The sequence below is a fragment of the Oratosquilla oratoria genome, chromosome 13 (assembly GCF_046742065.1).
Source record: "Oratosquilla oratoria isolate Oo_2021 chromosome 13, ASM4674206v1, whole genome shotgun sequence".
Taxonomy (NCBI): Eukaryota; Metazoa; Arthropoda; class Malacostraca; order Stomatopoda; family Squillidae; genus Oratosquilla; species Oratosquilla oratoria.
In genome coordinates, this window is record NC_134789.1 from 68,965,336 (window position 1) to 68,987,114 (window position 21,779).

The window sequence follows — 21,779 nt, forward strand, 5'->3', positions numbered from 1 at the left end:
AGATTTCTTTACTATTACAGTCACCCATTATAACTATTCTTCCTCCATCTTCCATTATCTTATTTAGTGTTATCCTTATGTTTTCTAACAAATTTTTGTGTTCCCTTTCTTCCCACAAAGCCATTTTAGGAGGCACATAATTTACCACAAACTTCCTGCTCTTCCCATCCCTATCCTCTATTTCCATCATAATAATCTCTATTCTTTCCATATGTAACGTTCCTCACATTTATATCCTTCTTAGACAGGAACATAACTCCCCTTGTTTTACTTCTCTGTTTCAAATCCAATACTCATATGTGCCATATCCTACACTGTTGGGTGGTAATGGACCTTTCAATTTTGTCCCTATAATTCCCATTATGTCTGGTTATTTTTCCTTCAGGTAATTATTCAGTTCATTCAAGCCTGTTATTAAGCCACCTATATTTGTGTAAGACGTTTTTAATTTTGTTACCTTCATCCTGTTTTCTGTTTCCCTTCTGTTTTCCTCTGCTATGAACCATTTCCTCACTTTCATATTCACTACTCTCCAATAGAATTGATCTTTGTCCGACTCTGTTCTTTTCTCATTTTTTCCTTAGCTTCTAGTCTTTGTTTTCTCATCCTCTCTTTCCTCTTTATTCATTTCTCTTTTTATCCATACCTATGTATACTGATAACTTTTTGCTAGTTTCCCTGTTTTTGCCAAAATATTCTCTGCTGTCATTTGTGACCTGAATTTAACCTTAATTGGTCTGGTCTTACCTGTATTGTATTTCCCTATTCTATATATTTCTTCAATTTCTTTGTTTTTTGTTCATCCTTTTGAAGTACTTCTATCTTGTTTACCTTTTCCTTCTCCTCTTTTACTCTTGTAGTCCTAATTGGATTATGCTTCTCTTCCATCCCTAATATAATTATTCATTTCTTTTTATCTGCTAAGTCTCTTACTATATTCTCCTTCTCCCTCATCACTTTAATAACTGTGTCCTTTGATCTTTTATCTGTTGCGTCACTATATCTCTAAATTCAATTTTGTTGTTCTTTTGGACTTTTCTCCCTATACCTCTTTTGCTATGGACTCTTTATTATTATTATTCTTTAATTCCTCATTCTCATTTTTACTTTTAACTTTTTTAATGCTTCTATTTATTTAGGTTTTGGTTCTCCTTTAGTTTTTCCAATAAATCTACTCTGTGTAATCCGTGTAAGTTGGCTGAACCTAGCCTCCCACTGTTTGTTCATGTTCTCTAGTTTTTCCTCTAGACTTGCTAATCGGGGGAGGTTGTCATCCCCTCCCTCATTATATCCATGGAAATAATTATCTCCACTTTCTTTTGTGTTATTCTTATCTATATTTCTAATTCTTATGCCTTTACTGATATTTTCAACTTTACCTATGTCGTCTGCAGCCCTTTTGTTTACATTCCTTCTGGCGTCCAGGGGAGCCCGTTTGCCTCCTTCATAATTTTCTTCCATTTTCCTCACTACTCCCTCCCTTTCTCCTTTTTCTTAACCTGCCCACTACACCACGAGCTTTCCCCTTCCCTATTAATACAACACAGGCACTCCCTTGTCATTGGAAAAAATAAATAAATAAAAAATAAATAAATAAAATCCCCTCCGGAGTTCCAATCGTCGCCGGCTTTCTGCCGATCGCGCGCGCCTGTGTGCATGAGTGTATGTCCTGGAAATATCATATACCAAATACAAAAACATGCTCTGACTTCATTTACAAAATCCTCTTCATACTCACATACCCTATTACAGTTTTATATACATGCATTAACTCAAAGTGATGGACAGGTACTACCGCATTTCTCAAATAAAACCAAAATTGTATTATGAATTCACCTATCAAATACCCTGCCAACTGTACAACATTCATAATATGTAGGCCAATATAAACATTTCATAACTGCTTGATTATTCATTAAAAAATTGCGAGGTGAACTATTACGAAACCCTTGAATGAATGTTGTTTTCTCTCATCATAAACCCATTCATTTTTCTTTTATACACTTTCCACCATAGATAAGTGTCAAACAAGGATAACATAAGTGGTTATATTTTTCACCAACCCACATTACAAGTTAACTTTTGACAGGTATCTAGCCTTGGGACTGTCCTTCAAGAAACCATGGCCAACAAATAGCTAACATCCCCAGATTAATTCAAAGACCTCACTGTTTGTGTCATGTGATTGACATGGTCTTCAGTGCATTGTGAATATCTAGTGCATGGGATGTCAAGTGCCAAGCCAATCCGTTTTAGCATTGGATTATGACGCATCTATCTATCTATATACCAAGGGCTTTTTCCCCCTTATAAGGAAGGTAGCCAAGTCAAAGGGCATGTACCCACTCCAACCTATTCCATTACTACCCACCACCCTTTCCTCCCTCTCATCTTATCTCCTTGTGGATGAAGGGTCATCCCTGTTTCTCACCCAATGCCCAGAAGGGTCAGAATCAATGCAGCAAGACAACATCTCCACAGCAAGGCTGCTTCATTTATTCATTGAACCCCCCTTCTCCCTCACCTCGTACATAAAACAGAGAAGACTGGGAAAATTCCCTTCAGGCTGAGTCAAAATATTCACCCATAACCACTCTCTACTCCCCCACCCCCTCCCATATTTCCATCACAGCAATTCTCAACTCACCCCTATCTCCTGCCTTCACCCTTCCTTGCTTGATTAAAATTTCCTTCTTGCTCAAAACCCCTTTCACCCCATCCAACTCTGCCTTCCTTCTTTTACTTTTCTTTCTTCACTCACTCTTTCCTTATGTCAAAATCATCCCAATACTCTTTCATCTGAGTGGATGGGTGGTGAGATAAAGACAGGGAACCGTTAGGGATTTATTCTGACGTTTCGTCCTTACCAGGACTTCTTCAGAGTACATATACCTTCAAACAATTCACACCCTAAATATCCACCACATCAGGTATTTAGGGTGTGAACTGTTTGAAGGTGTATGTACTCTGAAGAAGTCCTCGTAAGGACGAAACGTCAGAATAAATCCCTAACAGTTCCCTGTGTTTATCTCACCACCCATCCACTCTTACATACTTCAACTCTTTCATCTGCCATCACCACTCCTAATTTCTCACACTATCAAACCTTGTAAACCCTAACAATTTCTCAGATACTTCATCTAAAACACATTTAAACAGATGGGCCTGTTAGTGAGAAGAGTACAGAGGAAAGGGAGGGTTTTAGGATAGATATCAATGTGGGATTAGAGGTTTGAGAACAATGTCAATGGAGTGGTACTGGGACATATTTCCACAGGGAAAGAGAGAGAGAGAGAAAAAAAAAAAAAAAAAAAAAAAAAAAAAAAAAAAAAAAAAAAAAAAAAAAGAGAGAGAGAGAGAGAGAGAGAGAGAGAGAGAGAGAGAGAGAGAGAGAGAGAGAGAGAGAGAGAGAGAGAGAGAGAGAGAGAGAGAGAGAGAGAGAGAGAGAGAGAGAGAGAGAGAGAGAGAGAGAGAGAGAGAGAGAGAGAGAGAGAGAGAGAGAGAGAGAGAGAGAGAGAGAGAGAGAGAGAGAGGGGGGGGGGGGGGGGCAACATCACATATTGATGCAAACATCTGTTCCCTTTTGCAACCATATTCATATATCCCCTGAATGTGTCGAATTTGTTACACCTACACTCTTTCATCACTCAATTAACATTCTTTAATCTTAAGTGTATCTCAATATCATCACTAAGTAATTTGTAAGAATGATGCGCACTATCCTATTCTTAATCAAAGATTCAGTCAAGTTCCTGCACACAGAATACTGTATTGCATTAGCTAAGTCTAGGCATTAACTAAATACATACTTGAAATGAAAACAAGATAGAACTGATACCAGCATTCTCCATATAGTATCTTAATACCATTTTATCCTGCATAGGCAATAGGTAGATGTACAACAAGAACACTACATGAAACACTTAAAGCCATACTTGCTACGGAACCAAGTGCAAAAATTAAATTCTAAACTCTACCAGTGTTCACAGGTTAAGAAGAAAACGAAGAGTGCTAAACAGGGGTGACAATATCACTGCTTAAAAGTTACCACTGAATGGTGCCTATGAGGTGTCTGGCCCGTTTGTTGAGCCACAGGGTGCGGCGAGGCCCGAGCATTAGGCGCTATCTGCTGGTGCTTAGCAGTGTTATTAGGTGCTTGTGACTGAGGTGGTTCAACTAGAGAATGAACTGGGGTTTGTGGAGGCTGCTGTAAAATGGAAACTGGAATCTGATGGGTACCACTTACACTTAAAGGGGTTCTCACAACCTGTACGGTACCATCATCATTCATAATCTTCTGTAAATAACAAGAGGAAAGACACATTATACTAACTACAAATTCTCCCCTAACTCCAACCTAATTTCAAAGGTGTGAACCAGGTCTTGCAAGTCATTACTGTCAAACATTTCACTTAACATTAAGCATTTTGTGATTACCAACACTTCTGTCTACGCACCTCTTGTTTTCCTATCTTTTGCATTTTCTCTTTACCTCTTCAATACAAGTCAAACATTCATGTGCACATCAAATTGCCTGATGTAAGATGATACATCACAATACACATATTACAAAATATAAAGTTACTGCTGTTATACTCCTTCTCCTTAACCCTGAATAAATATAATGTCACAGAAAACGTGATCAAGCCTCTTCACAGAATACAGGGGTCACTCAGCTACAATAGAATAAATATAATCAGGAAGACAACGCCGGCATCCTCATATACTCCACTCGTGGCTCATGATGCACACACAGGCGTCATCTTATTCAACAGGTTAACAGATATTCCATGTACATTCAAAGTCCCCTTCATAACATCCTTCCACCTCCTCCATATGATCCAGGATTTACAGGTACTTAACCACTTCCATACGGTGACGCCTACGTAGGCGTCATGAGGAGCAAGTGGGTACGCGATGATGCCGACGTCGGCATCTTGATTATATTTATTGTAGTCGTACCTACGTAACCTCCATTCTCTCTAAACGGGCTTCATCATATTTTCTATGGTTATCAAAATTCACGGGTGAAAGAGAACGAACGATTGAGCACTGACTTTATTTTTTATAATGCGATTATTATGACGCAACATCGCACGTCGGGCAGCTAATGCTGCCAGACATGCAATGTGCCCCTGAATGAAGAGGTTAAACATTAGCATACAATGATGCCAACACTGGTGTTATGAGGCACAAGTGGGTATACAGGGATGTATGCATCAGCATCCTATATATATATATATTAATTTTGTAATTGTAGTTGATTGACCCCTGTATTCTGTGAACAGGCTTATGAAATATAGTTTCTTTACTCATTCTTTCCATGTGTCCAACCCATCCCATTACTCTTACATCAACCATCTCCCAACTCCCTTTCCACCCCCGTTCTCCTCATCTCCTAGTTTCAAAGGATTACAAAGGAGAAGCATGTCAACAGGAGACCTTTTGATCCATAACTAGGTCAGATGCAAAAAGAAAAATTATAGCAATGATAAATATAAATAATAATAAACAAGTAAATAAACAAATACATGAAGTTAAACAATAAACAAACAGGTAAATAGTAAATAATAGTAAATTGACAGATAAATAGTAATAAATAATAATCAAGGAAATAATATTAAACAGAAAAATACTAACAAATCAATATAAAATAAATGGCACGCAATATAGCATCTTGTTTAGGTGTTTATCTAAACAAATCTTAACCACTTCCATACGGTGACGCCTACATAGGCGTCATGAGGAGCAGGTGGGTACTCGATGATGCCGACGTCGGCATCTTGATTATATTTATTGACGGAGCGACGAGTGACCGTGAACAAGGTCAACCTTGTCTGTGGTCCTTTCCCGTGCTCTACAAAGTCACACGAATTCTCGTGTTACCAGAGCAAGAGATCTTCAACAATGCCAGGATACACCATCAGTAGGTTTTCTCCAAACTCAATACCAGACCAACTGGCCCTCGCGAGGAGGGACAACAGGACTGGCAGCAGCGGTAGTCCACTACGGCTGTGAGGATCGACCTCGGAACTTCACTAAGTAGTCGTACCTACGTAATCTCCATTCTCTCTAAACTGGCTTCATCAATTTTCTATGGTTATCAAAATACACGGGTGAAAGAGAACGAATGATTGAGCACTGACTTTATTTTTTATAATGCGATTATTATGACGCAACATTGCACGTCGGGCAGCTAATGCTGCCAGACGTGCGATGAGCCCCCGAGTGAAGAGGTTAAAGCTTTGAACTGAACTACATTGCACTGCCTCTGCAGGAAGTTTATTGCATTCATTAACCACACAGCTGGTGAAGTTGTTTCTATCCACTTCCAAATTAAATCTATTTCCTGGCAGTTTGAGACCATTACTTCTTGTCTGATTTTCATTCAGAGTGAAAATTTTGTCACTTTTGATGTTGTCAATTCCCTTCAGAATCTTAAAGGCCTGTATCAAGTCACCTCCGAGTCTACACTTTTTTAGGGAAAACAGATTCATGTGTTTTAGTCGATTTTTGTACGATTTATTTTTGATATTTGGAATCAGTTATGCGGCTTGACATTGTACTTTTCCAATCCGTCAATATCATTAATGAGATTCAGTAACCATACAGAAACAGCATATTCCAAATGTGGACAAACTAACAATTTATATAGCTTGTTAATTAGAGATGGACTTTTGAAGTCAAAAGATGGGGCAATCAGTCCTAAAATCTTATTTGCTTTCTCAGAGGCTGAAATACACTGCTTAGATGATTTGACATCGTTACTGATAATTACGCCAAGATCCTTCTCACTATCCACTTTTGTTAATGAATTTTCAAATAACTTGTAATCGTACTTACTGTTATTTTTACCTATGTGCATAAACTTGCATTTACTTAGTGTATTTCATTAGCCACTTTTCAGACCATTGCTGTAGTTTATCTAAATCTTCCTGAACATCTAATTGGTTTAAATGATCATTTGACATTCAGCACAGTTTTGTATCATCGGCAAATTTGGTGACAATAGATTTCAGTCCGTGGTCTATATCATTTATTTATACTATGAATAGAAGTGGCCCAAGAATGGAACCCTGAGGAACTCCACTCTGAACATCTTTCCATCTAGAAATTTTGCCAATTAGAACAACTCTGTTTTCAATCATTCAACCAATTACTAGTCCAACTTAATAGGCTACCACTTATTCCATGTGAAGCTAATTTAGTAAGTTGTCTTTTGTGGGGGACAGTATCAAAACTTTTTGCAAAATCTAGATATATTAAACCTATTTCGCTTCTTTTGTCATAATTCAAGATGACTGTGTTGTAGAATTTGAGTAAGTTAGTCACACAAGAACATTTCTGTCTGAATCCATGCTGGCCGTCATTTATCAAACAGTTACTTTCTAAATGATGTTCGATAGCTTCTCTGATGATAGTTTCCATAATTTTTTCTACGATTGAAGTCAAGCTTATAGGCCTGTAGTTATTTGGGTTCTTTTTGTCACCTTTTTTGAATATGAGTAACATTAGCTAGCTTCCATTCTCTTGGGACATCTCTGGATATGATGGATTTCTTGAAAATAATTTCTAATGGAACAACTAGCTCATTTTTAATTTGATTTAAGATTCTTGGATGCCAATCATTAGGCCCTGGTGTTTTATTAACTTTGAGATTTTCTATACACCTTTCAATTTTTTCTTTTGTTATATTTACCGTAGTAAGTTCACCTAGACTTTTCATAGGTTTCAGTTTCGAGTTCACACTGAGGTGTATCGTTTATGAATACAGGGTTAAAATAATTGTTTAAAATATCACACATTCCTTCATTTAAACATTCAAGTTGACTGTCAGCAGATAATAGTGGGCCAATGTGATTCCTAATAACCTTTTTATCTCCAATGTAACTATAGAATTCTTTGGGATTCTCTTTGGATTTATCAGCGATATTCATTTCATATTGTCGTTTTCATTTTTTTAGTCTTTTTTTTTAATCTCTCTGTATTATTACATAACTGATAGACATTAGGTGTACCTGAGCACTTGTATTTCTTATAAGCATGTCTCTTTTTAGCAATACTTTTTTCAGTTTCTTTGTCAAGCCAATTTGGGCGAGCCTGATTTGTGGGGGTGTCTGTCCTTAAATGAGATGTAAATATGAATCATCACAGTATGCGTATTTTGAAATATTTCCTACATCCAATTTATAGGTCTTTTGCTAAAGTTTCCCTCCCAATCTGAAAGCTGAAGCTCCTGACATAGTCCTATGAACCGAGTTCTATTATGTTCCATGTTTCTGCCCCATACAGTGCTGTCGGCATAATCACTTTTTCATACAATCTCCTCTTAGCATCCATTCCCAAATGTCTATTTCTCATTACACTTTTTAATCCCTGAAGGCATTTACTTGCTTTTCTCAATCTACATTCTACCTCCACCTCCACTCCTCCCTTCCCTGTCACATTCACACCCAAGTATCTAAAACTATCCACTTCCTCCAGTCTCTCTCCCTTAATACTCACTTCCTGTCTACTGCGACTTTCTCACCTTGTACATCTCATCACCTTACTTTTACCCACATTCATCTTCAACTTCCTTCTTTCACACACCTTCCCAAAATCTGTCACTAACTTCCTCAATCCCTCCTCCGATCCTGCTACAAGTGCTGTGTTGTCAGCAAACAACAACTAGTTTATCTCCCACTTTTCTCCACTTCCTTTAACCATCTCCAATCCCTGACCCATTACCCTTGCATTTACCTCTTGCACCACCCCATCCATGTACAAATTGAACAGCCAAGGTGACAAAACATCCCTGGCGTAGTCCCATCTTTACCCCAAAACACTCGTTCTCTCCATTTCCGATTCTAACAACAATCTCCATTCCTCTCGTAAGAACTTTTGACTGCTCTTAACATCTTTTCTCCTACCCCATCTCAAATAATCTAAAAAACATAGTGGTGTGCATAACTAACCTGCTGAATAACAGCAAGTTGTTGTGGATGCTGCTGCTGCTGCTGATGTTGCTGAAGACTCTGGTTCAATTGAGGTGGCAAAATCATACGAATCTGCTGAGGTGTATTGTGAACTTGTGGAGGCCTCAGTGGTTGCTGTTGCTGAGGTGCCTGTGGTACTTGCTGTTGCATTTGCAGCTTCTGCTGCTGCTGTAACTGGATGAGCTGCACTTGCCTCTGCTGCTGCTGCTGCTGCTGTTGCTGTAATTGGAGCTGAAGCTGCCTCTGCTTTTGTTCAGGCACTTGCCTAAAAGAGAAGTCAATATCTTAGCAAAGTAAACAAGCAATTCTTAACTGCAGCATTTTTATCCCCAGTCACAGAAGCATGAGAAAGAAGAGGATAATAAAGTTCAATCATCACAGCCATCCTGTGAATGGAGACATCTCCATACATATGAATGGAGCAATAACCTGGTTCATAGGGATACCAGTTAAGTCCCAAAAGTACCAAATGCACACAAGTATGCAGCCAATACCATAGTACAGGGAATAGATAATTTATGCATGAACTTACCTAACTTAATCTATATATACCAAAAAGCTCCACCCCTTTACAAAGGAATAACTATAAAAATACATCAAACTTAAATCCATCCCATACCCATCCACAATCCATTCATCTCCCTTCCCATCTTAGCACCTCTTGGATGGTTTAAATATCTTTGTATACATATATATGCCAAAAGGCTGTTTCCCCCTCATAAGGGGGAGGCAGTCAGAGCATACAAGCACCTCATATCTATCAAAAAACCAATTCATTCTCCCTTCCACCAAAAAGTAATACTGAAAGACACTGCAAAGTCTAAGAGCTTGAGTTTAATCCCCACTGCTTCCTTGTGATCTATGCCTGAATACTCACAAAAACATGAAAACTAGAAATGTTACAATACATACCAAAATGCCCCTTCCACCTTGTATGGCAGGTGGCAGTCAAAGCATACTACCACCTTATATCCATTCTAAACCCAACCAAAATCCATTCATCAACCCTCTCATCTTTGTACCTCTTGGAGGAAGTTCAAATTATGTCTTGCTGAAATACCCACATAGGTATGAAGAAAACAATAGGAAATCCTGTGTGTGTGTGGGGGGGGGGGACTAAGTCAAGGCACACACCTACCCTAAACCCATCCAAAACCCTCTTTGTCACCCTTCCTATCTTAGGATCTTGTGGATGAAGGGGTATCTCTGTCCCCCAACACAACAGAACACAGCATTTTGACAAGATGGCCCAATAGCCAGAGCTGGTTCATACTTCTCCTTTTCATTATTTGACAAGCCCTTGCCTTTATAGAGCAGACAAGAAGGCCTGCCTTTGGCCTGCGTCATTCTTCATCCATTTCTAACCACCCTCCACTCAATTTTGCAAATCTCCCTCACCTTACAGATCTCCTGCATCCAATGGCCCCTTTAACCCTATCCATACACCTCTCAAAACCACTCCATCCACTTCTGCTTCCTACTCGTTTAGCTAGCTTTTTCTCATTCTTTCCATAAGCTCAAATCATCTGAACACTAGATCTATCCTATCCAACAGCTTTCACTCTCACTTCCACATCTCGTAACACATACCATACTTCTCTAACATGTTCAGGGTCTTCCTTTCTGCTTCTTTCATTTTCCAGGCTTCCACTCATACAGTGCCCTGGGTACGATCAACCCCCTCCCACATTCACACCTGTGTGTTCATTCCCCCATGCAGATAACTATTTCTCGTAATACATTATCATTCCAAGACTTATTTGCCTCCTTTACTCTACTGAACCTCCACATTAACTCCTCCATTCACTGACACTTGTGATCTTAAATACTTCCTCCAGCCTCTTACCTTTTAAACTTAACTCCAATCATAGTTTAGTGTGGTCTTTTTCTTATTATAAACTACGATAAGCGTTTCTTTCTGTTGTCTGAATCCTGTGTTCATTTATAGGTTAACACAATAAACACAAACTTTCACTTCTTTAAAACTGATCTTTGATTTGGCTCCTATTACTGGGGTGCACACATACTTCACAAAGCTTCAATACAAGCTCAAACACTGAGAGCAAAATGATGGATTACACCTTACCTAACCAGGTTTGGTCCTGGACTGCTCACAAATTGTTGAGGTTGACTAATTTGCTGCTGCAAGACTTGCATAGGATGAACTACCTGCTGTGCTACCACTTGCTGTGGAGGTTTGTTTTGAAGTGATGTGGCAAGGATCTGGGATATTGGAAAACAGTAGCTATGTAAAACTCTGTAGAAACATCCTCAAACAAATATTGATGATATGGTTTAATGTCACAAACTCCCTCCTATTGGAAGGCTAGGATGGTGCCCCTCACAGAGAACTTTAGAGCATGGAATTTAACGAACCATGCCCTTGGTTCAACTTAGTCGGTGGCAGGATTCAAACCACCATCCCCTCAACCTTCGCCACAAGTAATAATGCCCTAACCCAGTCGTTTAAAAACATCACAAACTTTCAAATCATCTGACAAGTAAAACTAAAGCATTTTTCTTTTCTCACATACTATGAATCATATTCAAGTGAAAACACACAAACCTGCTGCTGTTGTTGGGGAGCAGTCACAAGCCTATAGTCCTGTATGACTGGTGGTGGTGACCCTGGGGAAATGAACTGTTGAGGAGCATACACAACCTGTTGCGCTCCCTGCGCTTGCAGCACTTGCTGCTGACCAGTAGAGGGAATGGTGAAGGAGTATGGACCTTGTTCAACCACAATCTCACCATTGCTGACAAAGCAGAAAAAATGGTTACAAAACTTCTTCTTCAACCTATGTACCATGTTCAACCACAATCTCACCATTGCTGACAAAGCAGAAAAAATGGTTACAAAACTTCTTCTTCAACCTATGTACCAGTCAATCAACCTTTTATTCCTATAATTGGCAACAGCCACCAAATTAGCCCAAAACTCACTCTAGGATGAAATACTGTATTCCTGCCTTATATTGTTTGGGTGGGGCAGTCTGCAGGTATAAACAGGCTTATTTTCTGCTGGTAATATTCTAGTGCCGGTTGATGATCCAAACATAGTCCTACTAGTATGCTTTTGGCTTTCCATTGGAGAGATTTTTCTGTGGGGCTAATGTCAGCAGGGAAGGGAGTGTGGGTGTATTTTTGTATAGATGTCCTATACAACAGTGGGTGGTCATTAATAATGGAGTAGTACCCTGCTGGTGTATCTTTTTTGTCACATTCTGTTAGTTGTGCTTATACTATGTAATTACATACAGCCAATACTTTGTCTGGGGTATTGGCTGCGTGTTATTGTGGGGGGTAAAAGCTGCTCAGTGGCATGCTGTATGCCCCTATGGACCAGAGCCACATATCATTTTGTTTGTGACAGAGGAAATCTCTATTCACAGAGAAAGAGAGAGAGAGAGAGAGAGAGAAGAGAGAGAGAGAGAGAGAGAGAGAGAGAGAGAGAGAGAGAGAGAGAGAGAGAGAGAGAGAGTGAGAGAGAGTGAGAGAGAGAGAGAGAGTGAGAGAGAGAGAGAGAGAGAGAGAGTGAGAGAGTGAGAGAGTGAGAGAGTGAGAGAGAGAGAGAGAGAGAGAGAGAGAGAGAGATAGAGAGAGAGAGAGAGAGAGGAGAGAGAGAGAGAGAGAGAGAGAGAGAGAGAGAGTGTGTGTGTGTTATTTACCTAGTTGTATTTACCTAGTTGTATTTTACGGGAAGGGGAGCTATGCTCGTGGGGTCCCGTCTTCATATCTCATTTTATCTAAACTATTTTTAAATTCATGTATTGATTTTGCACACACCACTTTCTCATCTAACTTGTTCCAACTGTCTATTGCTCTGTGAGGAAAGCTGTTCTTTTTAAAATCTCTTCTATAGCTGTCTTTTTTTTTATTTTCTTTCCGTGTCCTCTTGTATTTCTGTCATCCCATTTTATCAGATTCTCTCTATCAGTAATTTCTATGCCTTTCATGATTCTGTAAATAGCTATCAAATCTCCTCTCTCTCTTCTTTGCTCTAGTGTCTGTAGTTTAAGTTTTTGTAGTCTCTCTTCATATGATAGTTTTGAGAGGGTTTGTGCCAGTTTTGTAATTGCTCTTTGTATTCTTTCAAGTTTTTTTATACATTTTTTTGTACTTGGTGACCATATCGTTGCTGCATATTCCAATCTTGGTCTTATCAGGGTGATTAGGATTTTCCTCACCATTTCTTCATCCAGGTATGTAAATGCTACTTTGATTGTTCTTATTAAATTATAAGTTTCTCCAAAAATCTTATTTATATGTTTCTCAGGTGACATATTATTCATAACAATGACTCCCAGGTCCTTCTCATTTTCTACTTTTTTTATTCCTTCTTCTCCCAAATTATATGATCCTGTTATTCTGTTTTTGCTTTTTCCAAATTCCATTATACTACACTTTTTTGTATTGAACTCCATCTCCCACTTCCTACTCCATTCTTGTACTTTATTTAGATCTCTCTGTAGTGATTCACAATCTTCTTCAGTTTTCACTCTTTTCAGTAATTTTGCATCATCTGCAAAGAAGCTCATATAGCTTTCAATTCCTTCATCCATATCATTAATATATATAGCAAACATTATTGGGGCCCAGAACTGTTCCCTGCGGGACACCGCTTATTACTTCATTCCATTTTGAGTGCTGATCTCTTATCACTACTCTCATTTTTTCTTTCTTGCAAAAAGTCTTTCCATCCAATTTAGCAATTTACCTTGTATTCCTCCTTCATATTCTAATTTCTTAAGCAACTTCTTATGTGGTACTTTGTCAAAAGCTTTTTTTAGGTCTAGAAATGCACAATCAGCCCATCCATCTCTTTCTTGTATTATATCTATTAGCCTTGAATAGAAACATATTAAATTGGTGACGCATGATCGTCCTTGTCTGAATCCAATAAATTGCCTTGGATTTAGTACGTTGTTTTTTCCAAGTATTTTACCCATCTACTTTTGATTAATTCTTTCACATATTTTTGCTATTGTACTTGTTAGAGAGACTGGTCTATAGTTGGTAGGTTCTTCTTTATTTCCTCCTTTATATATAGGTACTATATTTGCTTTTTTCCAATCTTCTGGAACTTTTCCTTCTTTTAAGGAACTGCTTATTATGCTATGTATTTTGTCTGCCAGTTCATTCCTGCATTCTTTCAGAATCCAGTTTGCTATTTCATCTGGCCCATGCGATTTTCTGACATCAAAAATTACCCAAGTGTGTCAATATTTCATTCTTTGTTACTTCTATTTCTTCCATAGGGGGGACTTTTTTCCTTCCACTCAATCTCTTCAGGTTTGTATATTTTTCCCTTGTAAACACTGATTTAAAATGTTTGTTCATAATTTCTGCCATTTCCATTTCCTCAGTGTATTCAACTCCTCCTTGTCTTAATTTCTCTAAGTCTTGTTTGTTTTTCAGTTTATTGTTTACAAAATCTGTAGAATAGTTTTGGTTGATCTTTACACTTTTCTATAACATCTTTTTCATATTTTCTTTTTTCCTCTCTGCACTTTTGTACATATTCATTTCTATAACCAGTATATATTTTCCATTTTTTTCAGGTCTTCTGTCTTTTTTCCATCTGTTCCAGGCTTTGTCTCTTTTGTCCTTTAACTCCCTACAACTTTTGTTGTACCAGCATTTTACATATTCTTTTTCTTGTTTTTGTCTTGGGACATACTTTTCCACTCCTTTTTTGTAAATTTTTTTCAAAATATTCCATTTCTCTTCCACTGTTGTTTCTTTTTTGTAATTTCTTCCAGTTTTCTTGTTGGAAAGAATTCTCTTATTTTATCAAAGTTTGTTTTTCATACATCATTCTTCCTTTTCTATATTGTTCATTTCTTTTCATATATTTTTCTTCATTAAGTTCCAGTTCAATCAATATGTGGTCACTTTTACCTATTGGTGTTTTATATTCAATCTTGTCCACTATTCTAGGTTCAGATGTAATTATTAAGTCTAGCCTCGATGGTTCTTCTTCATTTCTATACCTAGTGTTCTCTTGTATCCATTGTGTCATTGAATGGTCAGTAATCATCTCAAGTAGAGCATTTCCCCCATGAGTCATCACCACTCTTTACTGTCATTTCTTCCCAGCAGATTTCTTTGCAATTAAAGTCGCCCATCATAACTATTCTTCCTCAGTCTTCCATTATTTTTAGTTAATGCTATCTTTGTGTCCTCTAACATACTTTTATGTTCACTCTCCTCCCATGAGGCTGTTTTCGGAGGCACATAATTGATCACAAATTTTCTGCTCTTCTTATCTCGGCCTTCCACTTCTATCATAATCATCTCTACTGTAATTCTTTCCATATATGACACCTTTCACGTTTATATCCTTCTTAGTCAGGAACATAACTCCACCCCCTTGTTTTTTCTCTCTGTTTCTAATCCAATAATTGTATGTATCATGTCCTACCACTGTTGGGTGGTAGTGGGCCTTTTTAATTTTGTTTCTACAATTCCCATTATGTCCGGTTCTTTTTCTTTCAAATAATCATTCAGTTCATTCAATCCTGTTATCAATCCATCTATATTTGTGTAAGACACTCTTAGTTTTCTGCCACTTCCATTGTATTCTCTGTTTCCCTTATGTTTTTCTTTAGTATGTCGAACTGCTTTATTTTCATGTTCACTACTCTCCAATAGAATCTCTCTTTCTCTGACTCCGTTCTTTCCTCGTTTTTTTGCCTTAGCTTCAATTCTTTTCTGCTTTTCTGCCTCTCTTTCCTCCTTATTTCATTTCTCTTTTTATCCATACCTTTTTATATTGATCATTTGTTGCTAGTTTCCCTGTCTTGGATAGAATTTTCTCTGCTGTTGTTTGTGACCTGAATTTAATCTTAATTGGTCTGGTCTTATCTGTACTATATTTTTCCGAGTCTGAATTTTTCCTCAATTTCCTTTATAATTTCTGGTTCATCTTCCTGGACTAATTTTAGTAAACTGCTTACTCTTTCATTTTCCTCCTTGATTCTTGCAGTTCTATCTGGGTTATGTTTCTCTTCCATTCCTATATAATTATACATTTCTTTTTGTCAGCTAATTCTCTTACTATATTCTCCTTCTGTCTCATCACTTTAAATAACTGAGTCTTCATTATGTTCTTTCAATTGCTGTTTGACTATGTCAGTGAATGAAACCTTATTCCCTTCTTGAGTTATTCTCCAATTTTTAGCTTCTGTAGCTAGTTTTCTCTCTGTTTTCATTACTATTCTTCTTCAATTTCTCATTCTCCTCCTTTACATTTCCTAACTGTCTTTTTAGGGCCTCTATTTCTTCAGTTAATTTTCTGGTAGCCTGCTCTAGTTGTTCCAACCTTTCAATTCTTTTAAAAAATGGAGCCTACGTTACCTACTTACGCTCCAAGTCATCGATCAACTTATCAACTCTCTCCTCTAGTCTTATCAGTCGGGGGGGGGGGGGGGGGGGGGGGGGGGGGGTTGTGTCCCCCCACCCTCTTTAAATCCCTGGAACATATTCTCGTCACTTTCTTCTGTATTGCTCCTCTCTATACTTCTAATCTTTACATTTTTATTAGACATTTGATCCTCGCTAAGTCTTTTGTTTACCTTCCGCTTGTCTGGCTGGTCAAAGTCTACTCCCTCCTCATTTCCTTCCATTTCCCTCAGTAATCCCTCCCCTTTTCCTCTTTCCCTACGTTCCCACTACTCCACGAGCAATTTCCCCCCCCCACCCTGCAAAAACACTAGGCACTTCTCTTTGCGTTGGGATCCACAGACTTCACTTTTCTTCAGAACGTCTTCTAAGCCGTCCAATCGTGGAAGTGTGTGTGTGTGTGTGAGTTTTCCAACCAGAACCCTAAGATTTGGGTTTTTAATGTGCATTGATATGGTACAGATGAGAGTAAAATGGAAGAGATAGGCAGTATGTTTGTGAGAAGATTGATGTGTTGGCCGGAGTGAAACTAAAATGAAAGGGAGGGGCGAGTGTGGAGTTCCAGGAAAAAATTGTAGTGGTGAGATGATGGTGATGAGTCTAGGGAATTGATGATGGCAAATACTGTTTAGGAAAAAAGTTAAGCATAAGTACACATGAGAGAGGGAGGTGGATAGAAGGTTGGTTGATAGGGTTTTAATGAACTACATAGTGGTAACTTGGAGATGAGTGGGAAGAGTTTGAGTTGTACATGTTCTAAGCGGAGTCCCTGGGGGAATATCAGATAGTTTTTTGGTGGAAGGTAAGTTGAGAGTGGAGAATAGACGGAGAAAGAGTTAAAGGCCTGAGGGCAGGGAAGTGCTTAGAATAAAATGCTTTAATGAGAAAAGGAGAACTACAAGAAACTGAAAGAAGAGTGGGAGTGACGGGTAGAGTACAACTAGAAGTGGGGGGAATGGGAATGGTTCAAGAAGGGAGTCACAAGGTGTGCAAAGATGATGTGTGGAACATGAAAGACAGGAGGAAATAGGGGGAGGGATAGTGAGTGGTGGGATGATGAAGCAAAGAAGGTTGCAGAAGAGAAGAAACAAACATTCATAGACTTGTTACAAAATAGGACGAGAGAATCATATGAGAGGTACAAAGACAAGAGAAGTAAAGCAAAAGATACAGGAGGCAAAGAGGAGAGATGCGAAGTGGGGTAAGAGTATGACAGAAAATTTTGAAAGTAATAAAAAGATGTTTTGGAAGGAAATTAAGGGAGGAAGAGGAGGTGAATCAGGTAGAGAAGAAAAGGTAAAGGATGCATATGGAAAGATGATAATGGAAGAGACAGCAGTAAGAGGAAGATGGGCAGGATATTTTAGGGAGTTACTAAACATGAAGGAAGATAGGAAAGGAAAGGTAGTTGCAGTGAGAAGAAAATGACAGTGATGAATGAGGAAAATGAAGAAATAAGGAAAGATGAGGGGAAAACAGTTATTAACCCCTTCCATACGGTACCGCCTACGTTGGCGGCATGGGGAGCAAGTGGATACACGAGGCTGCCATATCGGCGTCTTGATTATATTTATTGTAGTTGTCCCTGCAAAACTGACATACTCTCTAAACTGGCTTCATCACATTTTCTATGGTTATCAAAATTCACGGGTGAAAGAGAGAACGATCGATATAAGCGGTGACTATTTTTCATGATGCGAGTATTATTTCGCAACATCATACGCCTGGCAGCTAATGCTGCCCCCGAGATTTTGGCCCGGAGTGAAGTGGTTAAAATAATAAGAGCAGGTAAGGCACCTGGGTTGAATGGGTGCCATGTGGAGTGTCTAAAAAAAGGGAGGTACAGTGATGGTGGAATGGCTGGTGAGGTTCTTTAATGTTTATCTAAAAGAGGGTTGAATACCAGAGGACTGGAGTAGTGCCTGTATAGTTCCACTTTCCAAGGGAAAAGGGAACAAGTGTGAGCATAGTTGTTTCAGAGGGATCAGTTTGTTGAATGTAGTTGGGAAGGCTTATGGAAGGGTTTTGATTGAGAGAATAGAGGAACTGAGAGAGTAATTGGTGAGGAACAATGTGGGTTTAGGAAGGGTAGGGGTTGCATGGATAAGATTTTTATGGTAAGGTAGATATGTGAGAAAGCTTTAGGAAAAGGTATGGAGGTTTTTTTGGACCTTTATGGCTTTGGAAAAGGCTTATGACAGGGTAGACAGGAAGACATTGTGGGAGGTACTGCAGATATATGGGATAGGAGGAAACCTGTTAGGAGCAGACAAGAGTTTTTACGATAGTAGAGCCTGTGCTACAATTGGAAATGGAGAGTTGAGGTAAAGTTGGAATTTCACCAGGGGTGTGTTATGCTGCCTTGGCTGTAAAACTTATACATGGATGGGGTGGTGCAAGAGATAAATACAAGGGTAATGGGTTGAAGATTGGAAATGGTTAAAGAAAATGGAGAAAAATAGGAGGTAAGCAAGTTGTTGTTTGCTGATGACACTGTGGTTGTAGCAGGATCAGAGGAGGGATTAAGGAAGTTAGTGATGGATTTTGTGAAGGAGTGCAAAAGAAGGAAGTTGAAGATAAATGTGGGTAAAAGTAAGGTGACAAGATATACAAGGGGAGAAGATGGCAGCAAATTGGAAGTATTAACCTCTTCACTCCGGGGCACATCGCACGTCTGGCAGCATTAGCTGCCCGACGTGCGATGTTGCGTCATAATAATCGCATTATAAAAAATAAAGTCAGTGCTCAATCATTCGTTCTCTTTCACCCATGTATTTTGATAACCATAGAAAATTGATGAAGCCAGTTTAGAGAGAATGGAAATTACGTAGGTACGACTACAATAAATATAATCAAGATGCCGATGTCGGCATCATCGAGTACCCACTTGCTCCTCATGCCGCCTATGTAGGCGTCACCGTATGGAAGTGGTTATGGGAGAGAGACTGGAGGGAGAGGACAGTTTTAGATACTTAGGGGCGGCAGACGCAGAGGCAGAATATAGATTGAGAGAACGAAGCAAATGCCTTGGGGGATTAAAAAGTGTAAAGAGAAATAGACATTTGGAAAGGGATGCCAAGATAGTGATTGTGCCGACAGCACTGTATGGTGCAAAAACATGGTACATAAGAGAGGAAGAGTTTAAATGTGTTTGTGATGAAATGCCTGAGAAATATGGTAGGGGTTACTGAACTAGATAAATTGAAAAACGAGGAGGTGAAGAGGAGAGCAGGATTGGATAAGGAGTGGTGAGATAGGGCTGATAAAAGAGTATTGGGATGGTTTAGACACATGGAAAGAATGAGTCAAGAAAGATTAGTAAAAGAGGTGTGTAAGGCAGAGGTGGAAGGAGTGAACATGTGAGGGGGGCAACCAAGGGGGAGATGGATGGATGGGGTAAAGGGGCTTTGGGAAAGAGAGGAATATCGTTAGTTCGTCCACATTTGGAATATGGTGTTTCCGTATGGTCACCGAATCTCATTAAAGACATTGACAGATTGGAAAAATTACAATGGCGAGCCACAAAACTGATTCCAAATATCAAAAATAAATCATACGAAAATCGACTAAAACATATGAATCTGTTTTCCATAAAAAAGCGTAGACTCAAAGGTGACTTGATGCAGGTCTTTAACCCCTTCCATACGGTGCCGCACACGTAGGCGTCATGGACTTAGATCTCAGTGGCAGCAGCCAATGCCAGCCGTACGACGTGTCGTAATACTCGCATCATAAAATATAGTCACCGCTTATATCGATCGTTCTCTCTTCACCCGTGAATTTTGATAACCATAGAAAATGCAATTACAAAAGAATTAGAAAGAATGTCATTATGGAGGGGCGACTACAATAAATATAATCAAGACGCCGATATGGCAGCCTCGCGAATACACTCGCTCCCCATGACGCCTACGTGTGCGGCACCGTATGGAAGGGGTTAAGATTTTAAAGGGAATTGACAACATCAAAAGTGACAAAATTTTCACATTGAATGAGAATCAGACAAGAAACAATGGTCTCAAACTGTCCGGAAATAGATTCAATTTGGAAGTAGGTAGAAACAACTTTGCCAACCGTGTAGTTAATGAATGGAATAAACTTCCTGCACAGATAGTGCAATGTAGTTCAGTTCGAAGCTTTAAGAATCATTTAGATAAACACCTAAGCAAGATGCTGTAATGATTATAATTTATTTTATATTATTTGTTTTTGTTTTGTTATCATTCGTCTGTCTGATTTTCATTTATTATTAGTTATATGTCAATTTATTATTTACTATTTACCTATTATTTATTATCTAACTATACCTATGCATTAATTTATGTATTTTATTTGTTATTTACATTATAGTTTTTTACTTATTATTTTATTATTATTATGATTTTTTTCGCATCCGACCTAGATATGGACCAAAAGGTCTCCTGTCGGCATGCTCCGCCTTTGTAATCCTTTGTAATATCTATTGAGGAAGGAAGGGAGTAGACAGAAGATAAGGGTAAGTGGAGAATGGTTATGTATGGATGATGTGTGATGCATGGAAGGGTGTGGGTGGGGGATGGGAGGTGAGGGGGTATGTTTGAAGGATATTTTGATGCAGCCTGAAAGGATTCCTCCCCGTCTTCTATTTTTCTGCAAGAGGAGACAGTGGGGGGTTGCCAATCAAATGAAGTAGCCTTGTTCTGGATGTGTTGTGTCTTGCTGCATTGCCTCTGACCCAAGGCAGTGGGCAAGATGCAGGGATTACCCATCATCCGGGAGAAGCCAAGAAAAGAGGGAGGGAGGGAGGGGTGGTGAATGGGAGTGGAGTAAATAGAGATGAAATGAGTGGGAGTGGATTTATCCCTTTGTTTTTTGTCTACCTCCCGTGTATGGGGGACAAAGCCAGTGATATATGTATGTATATATATACAGATGTTCTATCAAGAAGGTTCAGACGCATCCTGTTTGTATTCTCAATGATTAATTTTGTATAGTTTGTTGTGTGTCTATATTTGTTTCATTGATTGTTCGGAACCAGGAGGTTCCCTGGAAAACAACACATTTTGTTCCCAAGTGATCTATGGGCCCCACTGGTGGCCATTGCCAGATATTTGGAGCTACGAGTCACCTACACAAGATCTCAAATACAGCCACTATCCGAGTTACGACCTAGATAGGTTCCGACCAACCAGTCATAAATCGGATCCTATTCAAAATGGCCGACACGAGGGTTCTACTCTAGGATACATGATATCAATCTGTTGCGTTTTTAAGTAACTTTTTCTATTGAATACTATTAAATACAAGCTGTTTACTGTTTATTTATCAATGCTTTTTAGTTTCATTTTTATAATTTTTTCTATTTTTTTTAATGTTTTAATACTGTACTGTATTTCAGTATATATACGTATGCAGGTA

The 21,779-nt window shown here is 38.7% G+C and overlaps 1 protein-coding gene across 10 annotated transcripts in view; it reads right to left on the reverse strand.

The window, feature by feature from the left end:
* The window catches only part of LOC143032481 (uncharacterized), a 90,477-nt gene that overhangs the window by 56,319 nt on the left and 12,379 nt on the right, over positions 1–21,779 (reverse strand). For 8 of the 10 annotated variants that reach the window (XM_076197328.1, XM_076197327.1, XM_076197324.1 and 5 more), the window contains exons 3-6: positions 11,545–11,734; positions 11,065–11,201; positions 8,958–9,243; positions 4,247–4,297 (exon numbers count right to left, since the gene is read on the reverse strand). In XM_076197328.1, coding sequence (XP_076053443.1) covers positions 4,247–4,297; positions 8,958–9,243; positions 11,065–11,201; positions 11,545–11,734 — 664 coding nt within the window. The other 2 variants (XM_076197329.1, XM_076197333.1) reach the window with 2 other exon arrangements.